The 20,027-nt window shown below is 51.9% G+C and overlaps 1 protein-coding gene across 2 annotated transcripts in view; it reads right to left on the bottom strand.

Annotated features, from left to right (window-relative positions):
- Positions 1–20,027, bottom strand: part of TBCD (tubulin folding cofactor D) — a 177,329-nt gene that overhangs the window by 126,397 nt on the left and 30,905 nt on the right. For both annotated transcript variants that reach the window (XM_082861645.1, XM_082861644.1), the window contains exons 8-9: positions 5,633–5,678; positions 4,065–4,197 (exon numbers count right to left, since the gene is read on the bottom strand). In XM_082861645.1, the coding sequence (XP_082717771.1) occupies positions 4,065–4,197; positions 5,633–5,678 (179 nt within the window). The remainder of the gene's footprint in view (positions 1–4,064; positions 4,198–5,632; positions 5,679–20,027) is intronic.

Genomic DNA, 20,027 nt, shown 5'->3' with positions numbered 1-20,027 from the left:
CTGGTAGCACAGTGGTTAAGAACCCGCCTGCCAATGCAGGGGACACGGGTTCGAGCCCTGGTCCAGGAAGATCCCACATGCAGCAGAGCAACTAAGCCCCTGAGCCACAACTACTGAGCCTGTGCTCTAGGGCCCATAAGCCACAACTACTGGAGCCTGCGCTCTAGAGCCCGTGAGCTACAACTACTAAAGCCTGTGTACCTAGAGCCCGTACTCCACAACAAGAGAAGCCACTGCAATGAGAAGCCCGCACACCACAACGAAGAGCAGCCCCCGCTCGCCGCAACTAGAGAAAGCTGGTGCGCAGCAACAAAGACCCAACGCAGACAAAAATAAATAAATAAAAATAAATTTAAAATTTTTTTAATTATTTTTTTAAAAAAAAGAATGCACCCAACAGAAATGGCAGGGAGGGCACGTTTGAACCCACTGGCCTTGGCCTTATTTCCACAGGCTCTGCCTCCAGGTCCCACCTGAGCAGAGCCCCACCCCGTCTCCGGGCCAGATGCCTGCCTTCCACACCAGGGGCCACAGCTGGTCCATGCCAGCTCCCACAGATCCTGCCTCCTGAATGGCTCTCACCACTTCCTGCCGCCCACACCCGCCTCCCCACCTGCTGAGGCCACCAGCATCATCTCCTGCAGCGCCATGAAGGGGCCAGCAGCACACGCCAGCTCAGCTGTCTGACTGCACAGCCCCTGAACCTCTGCCTGCCTCAGTTTCCCATCTGTAAAATGAGGCCCCACCCAGAGGGCTGTAACGAGGCCAGGTGGGAGGATGTGCACAAAGCACTCAGACCAGGCCCTGTGCAGAGAAAGGCCCAGGAACGCCTCCCCTCCTAGAAGCAGGACAGGCACGCTTGGGCCTGACTCTGGGGCAGCCCCATCTCAGGACAGGGCCTGGGGCATAAAAGGTGACCGGTCGAGTTACAGCATGATTATTGGGGGCCACAGCCTAAGGCCAAGTCCAGTTCCAGATAACTGGGGCTTCAGAGACAGAGCCAACTCAGACACTGTTTAGCTGTGGCCTTGAGGCCTCAGATTCCGTGAAACAAGGATGGTGTGGGCAGTTCCCAAGATGGAGGTTCAATCAACTGCCAATGGCCAGTGACTTAATCAACCATGACTATGCAATGAGGCCTCCAATAAAACCCAAAAGGAAGACTTCCCTGGAAGTCCAGTGGTTAAGACTCCGAGCTTCCACTGCAGGGGGCGCAAGTTTGACCCTTAGTCTGGGAACTAAAATCCCGCTTGCCACATGGCCGGGCCAAAAAAAAAGGAGTGGGTTAGGACAGCTTCCAGGTTGGTGAACACAGGGAGGAGCAGGAAGGGTGGGGAACTCAGAGGGCATGGAAGCCTTGTGCCCTCTCCCCAGGCCCTGCCCTCTGCATCTCTTCCACCTAGCCGTTCCTGAGTTATAGCCTTGTATAATAAACGAGTAATCTCAAATAAAATATTTCTCTGAGTTCTATGAGCCGCTCTAGCAAATTATCAAACCCTCCAACCTGTAGCCAGACTGTCAGAAACACAGGTGACAACCTCGACTTGCAACTGGGGTTGGCAGAGGGAGGAGAGGTGTTGAGGCGGGGGGAGACAGTCTAGTGGGCTGAGCCCTTAACCTGTAGGATCTGGTGCTGTCTCCACAAAGACAGAGTCAAAACTGAGTTACACAGTAGGACACTCAGCTGGTGTCCGACAACTGCCTGGTGTTGGTCTGGAAAAGAACACACATCAGAGTTGTTGTCAGAATCAGAGCAGCAACAGGTAACTGAACCAAGGAGAACGTCACCAGGCACCACAGGATTGTGGTCAAGATCATAAAGCTCCCGGCAAGCAGCAGGCACTGGGCAACGACTGTCGACACTGTTACTGTCCTCCAATGAAGACACACGAGGACTCTACCCCACAGGAAAAGTTCTCGATATCGTCCAGCAACCAGGGACCAGACAGGCTGCCACTGGACTTTCCCTCCTGACTTAACCACAAATCTAGACAAAGTGTATATACCAACCGCTGGCAGGCACAAGATGACAACCAAGGCATGGCTACAATCCCTCAGAGCAGGGAAGCCCCCAGGTGCACCCAACTTCCCCTCTGCTTCCTCCCAAAGGCACTTTCTAAACCACGGCACAGGAAAGTACAGCCCGAGCATAGCCGCCGTCCTGCTGGGCAGAAAAAAGAAATCTTGACTAGTGAGATGGCTACTAAGTGGGGATTGACGCTGAAGAAAGGGGAGCTGAAACAGCATCCCAAATTCTCCCTGGATCCTCAGGCAGCTGTGAGGCGTGTGAGACCCAGACGCGCCATCAGAGAGCAGCTGGGAGGCCAAGAGAGCCAAACAGAGTCCAGAGGGCAAGTAATGCTGGGCAGTCACTGAAGTGTGGGTCCAGCAGGAAGGACTGAAAGGCCACGCATGAGACATGAGCGGCTGCTGCAGGAGCAAGGGCCACACCCCAGCAGGGGGAACTGAGAAGGCCTGCGCCCCAGACAGCAAGAGGGGCAGTGCGGCCAGTTACCTGCCTGTCACTAAGGGGAAGGCAACCAAAAAGGGAATGAATCTAAAAGATAAAAAGGGGCTTCCCTGGTGGCGCAGTGGTTGAGAGTCCGCCTGCCGATGCAGGGGACACGGGTTCATGCCCCGATCCCGGAAGATCCCACATGCCGCGGAGCGGCTAGGCCCGTGAGCCATGGCCACTGAGCCTGTGCGTCTGGAGCCTGTGCTCCGCAACGGGGGAGGCCACAACAGTGAGAGGCCCGCGTACCGCAAAAAAAAAAATAAAAAGAAAAAAAGGAAAAAGGAAATGTATCCGAGGGGATAAAATGAAAAAAAGACGGAAGAGAGAGAAAACAAAGAGCAAGACGGAGACTGAACACACCACATTAATGATCACACTCAGTGTACAGAGAGATACAGACTGAACAAAGTAACTGGGGTGCTAAATTACTCTCCTTCCCACATAAATGCTTGGAGTACTTGTGATAGTTCATTTTAACGTGTCCAGTTGACCGGGTCACAGTGCCGAGATATTTGCTCAAACATTATTCTGGTTGTGTCTGTGACCGTGATTGTGGGTGAAATTAACTTTTAAGCTGTGGGCTTAGTAAAGCAGGTTGCTCTCCCCAGTGTGGTGGGCCTTGCCCAATCCACTGAAGGCCTGAGGATCACAGACAGGCTCCCTCTCCCCCAGTGAGAGGGATACTTCCTGCCTTCAGACTCAAGCTGAAACATCAGCTCCTCCTGGCCTCCAAGCCTGCCAGATGTGGGGACTTGCCAGCTCCACAAACATAAGCCAATTCCTTATGATAAGTCTCTTCACACACACACCAGTTGGTTCTGTTTCTCAGGGGAGCCCTAATACAGCACAGAATGTTAATTTTCCACAGCATCTGCAAAGTAACCACTAACATGTAGTCTCATAAACAACTTACAGAACAAGCTGTATACAGAACACCTAAAAGGTATTTCAGTAAAACATCACTAAAACATAACACACTTCTCTGGAATTTCCTATAATTGGAGACAAACTTAATCAAATAATTCCTCCCAAACCACACAAATGAATACGTGAAATAAAACTGAAGACTGCTAAAATGCAGTACCACCCCCAGCACAGCAAAGAGTCTGTTTCCGGGGGAGCCACTACTTCAAAAGAACCCTTAAGACATCGTTTCCATCCACAGGCAGAGACAGCTCTCCTTTCTGAGTAAACCTCGAGGAAGGAGCCCATGACCCAGACTGAGGTGACCAGAATGGAGCTTTCCCTACGGTGCTACCCGCCAGTGAGGCTGCCCTACACTTGAATGACAGGCACTCTCAGTGAGTGCGAAACAAGCCTTCCTTGTCATCAGTTCCACTTCAAGATTCTACCTGGAAGATGTGGGGTCAGAAAATAACCGAAAGAAAAGGTGTTCCTTTCAAAATCAGAAACACTGCTGAGACTGGGGAAAAAATGAAAGCAGGAGGACACGTCAATCAGCCCGCTGTGTCCAGCCACCTGAAACACCTAGCCCCGCGCCAGCCTCCCGACACACCCTGGTCGCGTGGTCACCACTCAGTCCACTCACCTCCACTTGGCCACCTGGGGCTTCAGGAAGGTCAGGCCCAGCCGCTGCACGAGCTTCACCCCAAGCTTCCGGAGCAGGGTCTGGTTGCTGTCGGGGAGCCTGCAGTTGTCCAGGCACTGGAGAACGGTGGCAGCTGTGAACACAGCACATCTCGCTCAGTTTGGTGGGAAGGTTTTGTGTCATCTCCCAAACCCACCAACCCCACCTGACACGCACGACACCAAAACCAGACACTTCCACAGGCCCCCCCGACCCCAGTCAGTGTGAAGGCCTACATCTACGCTGGACCCCTTGAGCTCTGCTTCATAAAGACCCTTTCACCCCATGTCATTTACTAAGTGCAGCTGGAGTCGGACCTGCCCAACCCTCTCACTGTGAACCACGGATCTGGAGATGGAACGCAGAGGAACCCAGGGAGGGAACAGTGTCCTGGGCAGAGAGAGCGGGCACGTGCCTGGAGGGTGGAGCACATGCAGGCCATGAGGACCATGCAGACAGGCTTAAGCATGAGGCTGCAAGAACGGGGAGGGGTCTCTACAAGCAGGGAAACTGTGTGATCGGGCCCCCCTGCTGTCAAGGCTATTTGGGGCAATGAGGCGGGCATCGGGGGAAGCGGAGGCCAGGAGAGCACGCAGGACCATGTTTCGTGTGAGACAAGGAGGGGGCGTTCAAGACAAGTTGAAATGGCATCTGGGTAACTTCCCAAAAGACCCAAACGGCGCACAGTGACCAGCGTAGGTATAACTGACAGTAACTCAAGATGGACCTGGGATCTGTGTGTGCGAGTCCATCAAGGACAACGTGTGACGATGCTGAATGGCGACTGCTCATGTTCTCAGGTGTGACAATGACATCAAGGTTATGTTTCCAAAAAGAGTCAACAGATGCCAGTGGAATGATAGGGTGTCTAGGTGGTGGATGAGGGGGAGCATGGATGAAACAGGAGTGTCCATGAATTAAAAACCTGAAGCTTGTGATAGAAATATGAGAGGTCACTATACCAGTCAGTCTTCCTGTATGTGTATGAAATGTTCCATGATGAAAACTTCAAGAAATAGACTCTACTACCTAAATCTGATTCATACATCTTCTAAAACATAGACTAAGAAATTTCTCTTGTTCCAGGGAGTAAGCCTTCCTGCAGCGAAAATCAATATACTGATTTTCATAAGTTGAGGTTCAATCTAAAATTAAGAGAATGAGGCAAAAAGGGCAAATGATGTAGCCATGGTGCTGGGAAGAATGCAGTTGGGCCCCCAGGAAGCGAGCCAGAAACCTCAGGGCTTCATCTACATCCCAAGGCCCCCAGGATCAAGACCAGACAGTAAGGGCATCAGGAACCCAGACCTCCACCCTAAGAGGCCTGAGACCTAACAGTCAGATTATTAACACATACGTACATACACACACACACAAAGAAGACCGAAAAAAAAAGACCTATGATAGTATCCAAATATAGCAAGTCACAGATTTTTGTGCCTGTGAATAAACTGTTAAAGAGACACATTTGATCATAATTCAGGCAAACTCATGTCACAAACACACCCTCACTTACAAATAAACCTTACCGTAGGGTAAACAGTCTTCACGTTTTCCATGCTTAAATATTTGTGCCTTAAAAAAAAGAAAAAAAAATTCTGTTAGAATTTGCAAATACATTTACAAATTTAAACCATAAATTATCAAAACAATTCATCACATCTTCCAGGATTTTTATTCTAGACACTCGCCAGGAAATAACAAGAGAAGAGTTTCTGTACATGACAAAGAAAGGAATTACAAGAGACTAGAGAGGAAATCTTCCAAAGGGGCAATGTAAACCAGAGATGCAGCGGTGAGGCCGCGCTCACTGACACACGCCCGCGTTGAAGTTAAGGGTGCTGGCCTGTAAGGAGAGTAAGAAATCGTACCGGGTTTCCATGACTAGCGTGTACCTGAAGGTACCAAAGGATAAGAGTTACAGGTCGAATTATCCGACACAAAGGTAAGGCACCCACGTACTCATCCTCGTTCTGTGCCAGCAAAGGAGAAAGGGCCCCTCCTGCTTCTCACACACGTGGGGCTGGCAGGCTGTCAAAACCTCAAAAACCCGGAGTCCTCAACCTGAAATTTTACCCTCCGCTTTCAACTCTGCAAGACTTGGGTATCCAAGCCCTTAAACGAAGAACCCTAAAGCTAAGCAACTCTAAGAAAACAGCTAAGGAACTTCTTCTCCTTCAAGAATTACTATTTGGGGCTTCCCTGGTGGCGCAGCGGTTGGGAGTCCGCCTGCCGATGCAGGGGACACGGGTTTGTGCCCCGGTCCGGGAAGATCCCACATGCCGCAGAGCGGCTGGGCCCGTGAGCCATGGCCGCTGAACCTGCGCGTCCGGAGCCTGTGCTCCACAACGGGAGAGGCCACAACAGTGAGAGGCCCGCGTACCGCCAAAAAAAAAAAAAAAAAAAAAAGAATTACTATTTAACTGGCAAGGTGAGATCACTTCTGTCTTAGACCGTCTGAAGGTACGTGGGCCCAACCGCACTGGACCCCGTCCCCCGACACCAGGTCCTGCCGGTGAAGGAGCTGCTCAGCCAAGGTGAAGAGAGTGAACACCATCCCAGACGTTTAGTCAGTGGTGTTTCACATGGAGACCAACCACTCCGGGGCCCTGGACACTCTGAGGCAGGCTCACAGGAGAACAAGACACAGGGCTCAGACCCACAGGCCCAGGACATCCCAACACTCAAAGCACCGTGGAACCTCCCAGCCAGTGGCCCATGGCTCCACCGCCTCTCCCAGCACACATGATAAGTGCCTCACCTCACCAGCCCTGCTCTGGCCCTCTGCTGCAAAAGCCCCTTGGCAGAAGTCATGCTCTCCTTCGTGCTTTCTGCCCTTCCTCTCCCCGCAACAACTCGACCCCAAAACCATAAGCCAGCCATCAGATTAGGAAGTTCAGGACATTTCATTCCCCCACACCTTTCCATGACCCACACTACAAGTGGAGAAGGACCCCCGGACGTTCACGGGCCACATCTGAAATATCCCCATTGCATGACTGGTAAACCACTCCCAAAACACTTGAAATGTTTGTCTTTACAATCTGGGTTTATGAGGAGGGGGAAAGTCACCTGCATCCCCTAGCTTCTTCCTGGTGAACTTTTTTTTTTTTTAATTTATTTTATTTTTGTCTGCACTGGGTCTTCGTTGCTGTGCGCGGGCTTTCTCTGGTTGCGGCAAGTGGGGGCTACTCTTCGTTGTGGTGTGCAGGCTTCTCATTGCGGTGGCTTCTCTTGTTGTGGAGTACGGGCTCTAAGCGTGCAGGTTCAGTTGTTGTGGCATGTGGGCTCAGTAGTTGTGGCTCACGGGCTCTAGAGCGCAGCCTCAGTAGTTGTGGCACACGGGCTTAGCTGCTCTGCGGCATGTGGGATCTTCCCGGACCAGAGATCGAACCCATGTCCCCTGCATTGGCAGGCGGATTCTTAACCACTGTGCCACCAGGGAAGCCCCCTGGTGAACTTTTAAAGGAGTCAGGGAGGTGGCTTGGTGGAAAGGAAGGAGGAAACCATCCTGCAGCCAGATGAGTCTGAGCAGGACGTGTGAGCCCCAGGGTGAGCCACCCACAGCCCTGGGCACAACGCCCGCCACCCTCCTCCTGCAGCAGAGGCCACGAGAGCAACCCCATCTACTACGCTGGCCATCAGCCTCCTGCCCCGACTGCCACAACAGGACCAGTGGACTGGCTCAGAAGGACAGACACCCAAGCTGGTGGCCGTGGAGCTGGTCTGGGACCAGGAGTAAGGAAAGGGCGGGCCGCACCATGCAGCCCACTGCCGTCCGTCACCTGCCTCGATCCCTCCAGCTCCGCTGCAGCCTCCATGCAGGCCACTGCCGTCCCTCACCTGCCACGCATCCTTCCAGCTCCGCCACGGCCTCCCCCAGGAGCTAGGCCAGGCCTCCATACAGTAGGACTCAGACAGTCCAGACCCCAGCAGTAAAGCTTACAGAACAGACCACTGTGGTTAGATATCTCTAACTTTAAAAAAAACTAAATCTCAGGGTTCACATAAACAACCTGGATGCAACAGTTTCAGCTCCAAACTGCCTCACATACAAACCAGGACAGAGAACCTGGCCGAGGATGGGGCTTCACCGAGGGTCCAGCTCCTCCTCCAAGCAGGAGGCCCACCCTGCAGGGCTGAGGGGGCGTCTCAGGGCTGGCCCAGCCCAGATCGCAGCGCCAGCGTGCCCTGCGGACACATACCACCTCCCCTCTGTTTTCGGGGCACAAAGCCATCCACACAGCCAGTGCCACTGCACACAAAGACAACCGGTGCCACAAGGAAACAGCTGACAACACGACAAGCACACAAGTTATAAAAACCACTCAGGTCTCAATCAACTTTCAAAGTTATAGTAATTATACGCTTAAAAACACAAATAAATGTCTTGGTATAAAAATAACTAAAATAAATTTTGCCAAATTTTCTAAAACTGTGAAGCACACACTCTAGTACGCCAACAGCTCTATGGTAGAAAATACCACCAGGAAGACTTACCGTTTCAGCTGCTGAAGCACCAGAATCACTGCTGTCCTTTCTGAACCCTGCCCACCCCAAGCTCCGCGCTGAGTCCGGGCAGCAAGAGGGGAAGCCTTGCCACACCCAGCTGCATGGCGGGCACACACGGCCAGATTAACAGACATGAATGCACAGTTAAGCATCACTGAACTCAAAGTACCCACTCTGTGTTCTCTTCCAGTGGATACTACAATCAGAATTACTATCATGTGGGAAACAACAAAACTTTTTGTTTTAAAAAGAAGTCCTCAAAATGGTATGCTGATTACGTAGAATACACACGGAAGTATTTACAGGCAGTGGAGTGATTTAATTTAAAACAGTTCAACAACACAAGTGTGTGGTTGTATATTTTATTTTAATATACACACATGTGTGCACATGTGCACACACACACACAACATGTATACATAAAAATAAAGTCAGGGATTCAAGGACTTCACAAAAGAGCCTAAAGAAACTAAAAGGATAACAAAGGGATTTTATAAACAACTTTACAACAACAAATTAGACGGGACTTCCCTCGTGGCGCAGTGGTTAAGAATCTGCCTGCCAACGCAGGGGACACGGGTTTGAGCCCTGGTCCAGGAAGATCCCACATGCCGCAGAGCAACTAAGCCCGTGTGCCACAACTACTGAGCCTGCCCTCTAGAGCCCACAAGCCACAACTACTGAGCCCTCATGCCACAACTACTGAAGCCCGAGCGCCCTAGAGTCCATGCTCCAAAACAAGAGAAGCCACCGCAATGAGAAGCCCGCACACCGCAATGAAGAGTAGTCCCTGCTCACCGCAACTAGAGAAAGCCCGCACGCAGCAACGAGACCCAACGCAGCCAAAAATAAATAAATATATATATTTATTTATTTTCTAAAAAAAAAATTAGACAACCCAAAGGAAGTGGACAAATTCCAAGACAAATTCCAAATAAGCAAAAATGGCTTAAGAAATAGAAAATCTGAATAGACTTGGATCATGTAAAGAAATTTAAATTAGTACTTTAGAATCTTTCCATAAAGAAACCCCCAGGCCCACATGGCTTCACTAATGAATTCTAGCAAACATTTAAGGAAAAAATACATCCTACATGAACTTCAAGAAAACAGAGGAGGAACAGTTCCCGGTCCTCGCCTGATACAAAAGCCACAGACATCATAGGAAAACCGCAGATCAATGTCCCTCATGAACAAACATATAAAAATCCTTAGGACTTCCCTGGTGGCGCAGTGGTTAAGACTCCACACTCCCAAGGCAGGAGGCCTGGGTTCGATCCCTGGTCAGGGAACTAGATCCCACATGCATGCTGCAACTAAAGAGTTTGCATGCCACAACTAAGGAGCCGGCGAGCCGCAACTAAGACCTGAAGCAACCAAATAAAATAAATAAATTAATTAAAATAATTTCTTTTTTAAATCCTTAACAAAATACTAGCAAAATGAATCCAGGAACATATTAAATGGATTTTACTCCATGACCAAATGGGATTTATTCCCCATTTGCAAGGAATGCAAGGCTGGTTTAACATTCAAAAATTGATTTATATAATACATCGTATTAGCAGAACAGAGAACAAAAACATACAATCAGCTCAGTAAAAGCAAAAAAAGCACCTGACAAAATCCAACATCCATTCATGATAAAAGTTCCCCATCAACTACAAATAGAAGGGAACTTCCTCAACATGATAAAGAGCATCTATGAAAACCCACAGCTGGTATCATACTTAATGGTAAAAGACTGAACGCTTTCCCCTAAATAAATAGCAAGAAATCGCAACAAATTTTCGATGGAGTGGTGAGAAGGTGCTCCACACTAGAAGTGGGGCTACAAGAGGAGGATCCAGCTTGTCCCAGATGACCCTGAGGGGCTCCACAGAGTCAGCAAAAACACAGAGCAGAATCTTCCAGAAGGGTGGAAGGGAGTCTAAGCAATCAACAATATTAAGACCATATTAAGGGCTAGTGAAGAACAGAAAAAGATAAGCAAAATACAAGAAAATCAAAACTGTACAAGTTGTGGTCCACATGTGAAAGAAACAAAAACAAGACAGGATTCTGATCAACGGGAATGTTAGAAAGTAGACTCCATCTGACACTAATACCAGGCACAATGCTCCTTCATAAGGACCCTGGGACTGCAGAGCAGAAAACGAACCCCTGTCATGAATGTTATTGACTGTAAAAGTTACAAACCAATAATTCTAAGCCCAAGACTTAAAGAAAGATACAGAACGGAAGGGAAATGCTGCCAACTCGTATCATGTACAAGTGAATACACACAGGCACTGGCTGAGAAGAAGCAACGGGCGAGGCAGGCAGCAGGGGAGGAAAAGCACCATGACATCCTCTTACAAAGAGGGGTGGGATCAGGAGACCCTGTGGAGAGGGGATGGCAGAGGAAACAGGTCCAGAGCACCTAAAAACAGTGACATTGTCAACAAAGCTGGGAGATAGCAGGAGGGGCATCAGCAAGCCAGCAGATGGGCTGGAGCACATCGTGCAGGAGGAAGGGGCAGCAATCACCCTCAGCACAAAGCGGGCTGTCTCCGGGAGAAGGGGCTGTGCTGACAAGAGCAGACAAGGGCTGATGTGTTTTCCTCACCAAGCCTCTGGACTGCTTAATCTCTTCACCAAGTGTAGAATAAAAATGATTTTTCAAAGAAGAAGGAGCTCTTCCTACACTACCCACTGAATGTGCTGAGGATTCTCCACGAATGTCACACAGAGAAGCATCCAGACCCCTGACCACCTGTGTGACGGGGCAGGAAGGCACCCTCTCTGAATCTCAGTTTCCTCAGTAAACGACAGGCGGCAGTGATGGTACCAGTTCGCTGAGCCACTCAGAGAATAAAATGCAAATGAACATAAAATGCATTATATTAACCAATGATATCTGAATTGTCTCCTACCTGGTAAATACAGACATATTCCTTTCGTTTGTCCAAAAACTATTTTCTTTTAAGAACTCTTCCCTAGGTTTCATTTACAAAATTTAAACTTAACTTACTCCATGTAAATTCAAATGCATCCAATTTAATATATTTTAGACACAAGTCATCCATTTTCAGAACAATTACTCCTGAGCAGAAACACTTGGTTCCTTCCATGTGAGGACTTGGAATCTGGGAGGGAGCCAAAAGCACCAAAATACCCACTTACCGTCTGCAGACCAGTGGTGTGATGGGGTCCACACAACGTGCGATGAGATGCCTAATAGTGCCGGGGGGCGGGGGGGGGGGGGGGCGTCAAAAACAAACCTCACCGAGAAGCTTCCCTTCAGCAGCTCTCAGCGCAGGGACAAGGTCTACCGATGGGCACCCCATGCAGGCGGGCCGCGGGTACACTGTTCTACTGGAGCATCGGGTCAGACGGGCACCTTGGCCAGTTCACCCCCCTCACTCCTGGCAGCTTTGTTATGAATAGAGCAGAGCCTCCTTTTACTCTCAAATACATAGTGTGGATAAAAATCATACGGTCACCCTATGTGGCAAGTTCTCTGACCTCCTCCCCTCCACAGCCGGGGTCTCTGGGGTCATTGCCTCCCTCCCTGGGGCCAGGGGTCTTCCAGCTGCTTCAACCAACAAAGCCAGGCAGAAGCAACACTGTGACTGCCAAGCCCAGGATCCTCTGCCTGGGACACTCTCCCTGGAAACCCAGTAGCCACATGCAGAGGTGCCACGCAGGAGCCACAGTCCGCAGGCCCCGCTGAGCCTAACCCTTCTAGTCACCCACACAGTGCGGGCTTCTCAGGCAAGGCCCTTGGCAGCACGAGGCAGAGACAAGTGCCCCCCCAGCCCATGCCCTGGCCTGTCAGGACCCACAGAATCCACACACAACAGCTGCTGTGCAGAGCCACAGGCTTAGGGGGTGGCTTGTCCACGACAGACACAGCTCCCTCCTTAGGATCCGTGTGAGGGACTGAAATCTCACCCTGCAGGCACCACCCTGGCAGCAGTGTGCGGGACACATGGGGAGGCCACTCTCAACGTCCGGGAAGCTGAGGTGGGGCGCCTAGACCAGGGCAGACGGTCTGCAGGGGGAGGGAGGCTGGACAGGCAATGGCAGGAAACAGAACTGACAGCACCTGGTGACCACTTAAACGCTCTTTGGTCTCATTCACTGATAAATAATAAGAATTTAAAATACGAGGAAAGGCCCCAAATGCTCTCACACATGAACATCCTTCATTTGCCAAATTCCTTACAAAGTCTAAGTAAGAGAAAAGAACAAGTAGTGAAGACTTCCCAGGACAACTGTCACTGACACAGCCCGCCACTGGGCATGGGCAGATGGTGACAGTCCCCCATGGTCCCCACCCCACAGAGGGGACCAGCCCCGAGGCCAGGCTGCAGGCCACTGTCTGGACCAAAGGGGACCCAATACCCCATCTTTTATGGGTTCAAGGTGGGTTCTTTTTTTTTTTTATGGTACACGGGCCTCTCACTGTTGTGGCCTCTCCTGTTGCGAAGCACAGGCTCCGGACGCGCAGGCTCAGCGGCTATGGCTCAAGGGCCTAGCCGCTCCGCAGCATGTGGGGTCTTCCCGGACCAGGGTACGAACCCGTGTCCCCTGCATCGGCAGGCGGACTCTCAACCACTGCGCCACCAGGGAAGCCCAAGGTGGGTTCTTTTTATCCCTACACTTTTCCTGACCTTGAAGCCCACAGGATTTCCCAGGGGTGGGGGTGCTCTGTACGCACAAAGGCAAAGGTCACAGGAGTTACAGACTCTCCCATGAACAGACTCAGAATGGCTAAAGGGATGAAAAGGAACAAAAATCACAGAGGGCCAGGGCTTTGATTTTGTTTCTTAGTCTATTTTTCCACGTAAAGTAGGGCCATCTTCACTGCCCTTCCCTCCTGAGAGCACACGGTCCAACCCGGCATGTGCAGAGAACAGTGACCCCCAGCAACGGGAGGAAGTGGCCAACAGAAATGCTCTCATCTTCAGATGGTCAGGAGGATCCATCAGCCGGGCCACTAAATGGGGAGTGTACCCCATTTTTCATGGAAGCATAAAACATGAGCCAACTGAAAACCACCAGCTGGAAGCACACACTCCATACAAGCCCTCACACCACAGAGAGACGAGACCACACAGCACACCCATCTGAGGAGAGATGACCGCCAGGTCTGTTCCTGTTGTTCTAGAAACCAGCACAGCACAAAGTGCAAACAAATGCATTTCCCAGTAATCACTCTAAACCACCACACCTTCCGATCACTACCCACCCAAGCCAGCTCTTCTGCACCATGCAACCAGCTTCCCTCCCCAGGGCATGTTCTCCAGCCATAAATCACAGGCTGTCGGCTGTTGAGAGCAAGTCCGCCCGGCTGCCAAGCAGGAGATGCTGGTCTGAGGCCCCTGAAGGCACCACTGAGTCAAGGGCAAGAAAAGCAGCTCCACCCTAGGCCCTGGGAGAAAGGGGCCCACACCACACGGCTCAGGGGTGCCACTTACTAGCACCCAAGAATTACCCTGTGAGCTGATGAGCACTGGCACTGAGGGGCACCTCACTGCATGATGGCCCCATTCCCAGTCCCTCAGAAAGACGTGACATCACAAACGCACCAACCAGCAGACAGGATGGGGCTCAGGCAGGACAAGCTCCCCCATTCTGTGCTCCTGAGTCCTGTCCCAGAGCAACAGAGGGGACCACGCCCCAGTATCACAGCTCTTCCTGGATGTGCACACACGAAGGGGACAAAACGTAAACAGAAAGGACCATGAGCACTGACACAACAGTTTCAGGCTGGACGCCACTCCAGAGCTTGACTGATGGTCCCTGCTGGAGCCACAGAGCCGAGCCAGGACCAAACCTTCCATGCAAGGCAACAAAGCCCAACAGCTTGGCGCCCTCTGAGTAACACCCAAGGGCTCTATACAGACGAATTCTCTTAACTCACGCTCCAGGCCCCCCTTCCCTGCAGGTCAGAGGAGAAGAACCCCACCACGTGCACCACCCTCCACCCCGACACACACACACACATACACACACACACACACACACACACACACACACACGACTACTGGCTTGCAAAAATAAAAGGGAGGGGGAGGGCCACCACCACCCCAAGAAATGACAGTAACCTGAAACTGTACAGGGGATCACTAAGAAATACAGGAGGACAACTGGCCTGAAGGCCATGCCCACCAGACTGTGCTCAGGACCAGGCCTGAGGGAGGGGAGGGGCACGCCAGCCCAACCAGAGGCACTTCCCACCCCAAGAAGAAGCAAGACATCTGTTCTCTCGAGAGGGTGCCTGGTTTACTTCCTCAGGACTGCATACACTAAGGGGAAAACAAAAAACTTCCAAATGTGGAAAAATTTTAGTTGTTGAAATTGAGTTTTCAATGGCTAGGATAACAGCTGATTATTATCAGCTAGGACCCAGAATGAAAAAATACAATTCTGATAAAATGCACTTATATCAAGTAAACTATAAAGGATTTTAAGTACACAAATATGTAAATAAAAATTAACTTCAAAAAGAAATGTTTAAATGATCAAAATAATCACATTAGTTTTATCTTCCCATTATGTGTTAAATCTTTTCCTAACCTAACAGTGAAATCCCAATCATAAACACACACCTTCACAGGAGGGGAGACGGCCCGGCCCGCCCCGCCCCAGTCACTGACTGCAGCTTCCTGCGTCCTGTCTGGAAGATGAGGCTGCACGGTGCACAAGAGCCCAGAGGACACTTGACGACTGTGACCTCCTGTTTTCAGATGTCAATCTGCTCATAACGACGTATTCCACCACCTTATTATCTACCCAGCTTCCTCAAATGTTCTAAACAGCCCCCGCGGAAGTCAGGATCCTAATAACAAGCTGCATTAAGATGTTGCCGTTTAAATGACCCCTCCTAGACCCTAGCGTTTGGGCTGCCTGTGGTCCTACTACACAGAGGGGCCCAGCTTTCCAGGGCAGGGGGCGGATGACTGGGAGGCCACTCGGGGTGGCCCTCGTCTAGCCCACCCACCCCAAGACAGCGTGGTCAGACTCTACAAACCATGAGCAACCACAAAGGTACAGGCACAAGCAGGCTTTCTACCGCCCCTAATACAGGAATTTCAAACACCATGTAGCAAAAAAAAGCTAAAAGCTCTTCCCTTAAAAGGGTCAGAATCAGTCTGAAGGTCAGCAAAGATGCTGCCCCACCTCGACCTCCACTATGGGAGGAGCAAGCCTGAGGATGGCAAAGACCTGCAGGAACAATCTTTGAGGGAGAGCCAGACCAGTCGACTCCAGTCCCTCCCGAACATGCCCTGTTAGGACCACTTACTCAGTGCTAATGATTCTTCAGATAAAAATCAATTCTCAGTCGATTCACAAGTACCAAAAACACTGATCATACATCTCCTATTTGCCTAATGAAGTGACGTGTGAAGGATGCAAAAGGCATAATTCCTGCCACAGAAACTTAGAAATGATCAACATAAAGCCTGCAGTTCCCAGAGCAGAGGTCAGAGGAGGAGGTTGTGACACACAGGGGAGCGTCCCGAGAAGAGCTGGCTCGGACGCAGGAAGTGGCAGGGGTCGTGCTCTGGTGCCAAGCCCAGGGGGAGGAGGGGGCTCTGTGCGGAAGTGAGACAAGAGGAGACACAAGGAGGAAAGGGAGGAAGAACCTCGCCTGGGACCAGATGGGCAGAGCTGAGCCCACTGACGGGCTTTGACAGGGCAGGCGACCTGGGCAGCAGAAAAGCAGCATGGGACCCAGAACACCCAGAGGCGGTTGTCACTGCCCAGAGGGACCCTCCAGACTGGACCAGCCCCTGAATGGAGGGAGGGCAGCAGCAGGCAGATGGCCGAGAGGACCCTGGACAGCGTGAAGGATGGGCCAGGGAAGTGGCCAGCACAGCCCAGCGAGCACCGGACCAGTAAAGGAGGGCGGGGCCTCGGAGACGCCTCAAGCCACCTCCCCACCTTGGGGCTCGGCCCTGGACTTAGCCTGTGAGAGCACAGACAGCGCCGGCCAGCATCCTCCTCTGCGGCTGGGTCTCACTCGCAACTCAGGCGGGAGGAGGGAAAAGCCACAGCACAAGACGCTACCTTGACCTGCGGAGCCTGAAGCACCACAGGTGCACAGAACCAGGGCTCTGGGACCAAGGACAGAAACCAAGGACTAAGGTCAGTGGAGAGTCGGGCACAGACAGAGCCTGAGGGACCCCTGCGCTGGAGGGAAGGTGAGGGTGGCCAGGCAGCCAGGTAAGTGGGGGCTACGAGGTGGGGCACCACGGTGGAGGGACACTGGCCAAGCAGTCTGCATTTGTCTCACAGAGCACAGCGCTCTGTGTTTGTCTCTCATCCAAGAGGCAAAGGCACTGCGATGGCTAAGCCCCTTCCCATGCAAGCGTGGGCCCAGGCTGGCTGCCTGCAAGCACACACCTGTCCAGCAGGACACGTCACCCCATCACACAGCAGGTGTACAAACCAGGCCGCCGGTGAACGGAGACAAGCCTCACACAGTGCGTGTTCTAACAAGACCCATGCACTGGGCAGCCCGCCACGCATAAAACAGAGTCACGTGAGATTAAAGCAGCCTCAGAGTTGGCTGCTCCACATCTTAGACCCCCAAGAAAACTGAAGATGCCTTATTTCACTGAATCCTATAGGAGCACATGAACATTACATAAACATCCACACCCTGAAAATGGTCACATTCAAATCGTTCTAGCACGTTTTCCTCCACCGGAAACCCTGCCCCAGGCAAGTGCTATGACTAAAAAGCCCAGTTTGGTTAATTTGTCCTCTGGCCAAACAACTTTAATGAAACCACAGGGTGCCGTTTCCAAAGAATCCTGAAAGAAGAGGAATCAAAGCCACATGAGAAATGTTCTGGGTAAGCAAGTGCCTTCTCTTCAAGTTCAAGGGTGAGCTCGCGCCACGCTCTGAGGCCAGAGGCCTGCTGCTTCCCTTCCACAGACGGGGGCATGGAGAGGGGCTGCCCCCCACTGGGATCTCAGGTGCTGCTGTAGGACCCGCTCCTCCCTGGGGGACAGAGCCAACCACGTCTGGAGTCTGGGGTGCGCATCCGGGGTGCGGCCTGCCCGTCCGAGGGTGCAGGCCACCTGCTCGACAGCCACCCTGACCTGGACATGAGGCTCCTCCACGTCCTTAAACCACGTGCCAAAGCAGGGCCCCCGCCCTCCCCACAAGGGGCTCAGGCTGTGGGACTGTGGGCATCTGCTGTCTTCACTTCCCTGCTCTTTAATCTTGTTTGTGACTGCTTTACCCTTTAACAAGGTGTACTTGTGACAGTGACAGAACGGACAGAAGAACCCTCACTGTGAAGGGGGGACAACCCCAGCAGCTGGCAAACAGAATGGCGCGCCCCCGTCCGCTGCCCGCCCTCGGGAAGCACACAGAGCCACCTGTCAGTCAGTCTCTAATCTGAGGAGCCAGAGCGGAGACGGCATGCCTGCCAGTGTGAGCGGAGCGCAGCAAGTTCAAATGGCCATCAGCCTCAATTTTTTTTTTTTTTGTGGTACGTGGGCCTCTCACTGTTGTGGCCTCTCCCGTTGCGGAGCACAGGCTCCGGACGCGCAGGCTCAGCGGCCACGGCTCACGGGCCTATAGCCTCTCTGCGGCATGTGGGATCCTCCCAGACCGGGGCACGAACTCATGTTCCCTGCATCAGCAGGCGGACTCTCAACCACTGCGCCACCAGGGAAGCCCCTCAATTTTTAATATTGTGTTTCCCTTCCTTGAATTTCCTAGATTTCCATTAATCCTAATGCTTAAAGAGGGACTAAACCAAAGGGTGTTTCAAAGATCTACAGTAAAGAGGCCTTCCAATGAAATGAAGTTGCCAAACACTTATTTCCCTGCCAGAGGGTTAAAAATCATCCCTGCAAGAGGAATAGGCTTCAAGGGAAATAAAAATGAAGCGCCAGTTTCGATGGTACTTGTTACGAGTCCACCTGTTTCGCCTAACCCACACTAATGAGCAGGTGGATAGAATGAAGCCAAGTGCATCGAAGGAGGCAGACGCAATCCTGAAGCACAGCACACCTGCAGGTTTCATCATGCACAGGGGACACCCAGCCTCCCCGTTCAGGTCTGACAAGCTCATGGCGAAACCGCTCCCGCCCGGGAGAGTTCAGCACCAACACTGTCTCCTCCTGCCCAGGCGTCAGTAGCAGCAATTAAACCAAATTTCTCCCTCAAAAAAAGGAAAGGAAAGAACGTGCATGATTCCAGAAAGACCTGGGTTTTCCAGAGGAAGCACTGGGCTTCTGAAGGCTCCAGAAGGATGTGTCTGCCCTGGGAGCTGTGGGAGGGCCAGGCCTCCCCTCCCCTGGCAGGGCTCTTACACCAGGTGATACCCTCACTGAGGGCGCATCTCCCCGACAGCTCCGGGGTGCGGCTGCCAAAGGGCCTCGGCCCCGCAGGGCTTCCTCCTCTGGGCCAACAAGCGGGCAGGGACACAGGGTTCAACTTTGCTAAGCCTTTGGGAAAATCATTTTATTCCTCAGGAGGAAGAGAAAATGGAGGCCTTCTCTCCTCCTGAGTGTCAAACGGGGAGATGTCCCAATAAAAAGCACTTTCCCACTCATGGCCAGTGAAGGGACCAGCAGGAGGGCAGCAGTGGGCTTGCCAACGCCTGTGCCCCACCCAGGGAAGAAGGAACAGAACTTGGGAACAGGGTTTCCCTGGTGGCACAGTGGTTAAGAATCCGCCTGCCAATGCAGGGGACACAGGTTCAAGCCCTGGTCTGGGAAGATCCCACATGCCGCACAGCAACTAAGCCTGTGCACCACAACTACTAAGCCTCAGCTCTACAGCCCGCAAGCCACAACTACTGAAGCCCGGGCGCCTACAGTTCATGCTCTGCAACAAGAGAAGCCACCGCAGTGAGAAGTCCTCACACCGCAATGAAAAGTAGTCCCCGCTCGCCGCAACTAAAGCCCACACACAGCAATGAAAACCCACCATAGCCAAAAATAAAATAAGTTAAAATAAATTAATTTTTTAAAAAAACTTGGGAACAACCTAGTGACAAGCAGTAAGAGGATCAAAAACGTTAAAAAAAAAAAAAAGCACTGGCGCCCCCAGGACTCTCGCTGGTGGCCTGAATGCACAGGCCTGCCGCTGCCAGTCCAGGCAGGGGTTACACAGGCCTCGCCAGCTGCACGCCCGAGGGGTGGTCACTGCCGGCTCCAGCCCCATGGTGGAGGCACCTGCGGCTCAGCTACCCTGACCTGAACACAGCAGTGGCCTCTGGAGAGGCAGCTTCCAGGCCAGGCGGGCCTGGCAGGAGACCCCAGGAGCCTGTCAAGGACACAGATTCCAGACTGGGGGAAGGAGGTCTAAAGCAGGACAAAAGTGAGTCAGGAAGCAGCACCAGTGTCTGGGCGGGTCTACCCTGCAAGGCCAAGTGGACCGACAGGCTTGGCTGTG

This window comes from Leucopleurus acutus, assembly GCF_964270905.1.
Source record: "Leucopleurus acutus genome assembly, chromosome: 19".
NCBI classification, from domain to species: domain Eukaryota; kingdom Metazoa; phylum Chordata; class Mammalia; order Artiodactyla; family Delphinidae; genus Leucopleurus; species Leucopleurus acutus.
This window is presented reverse-complemented; position numbering and strand designations above follow the sequence as displayed.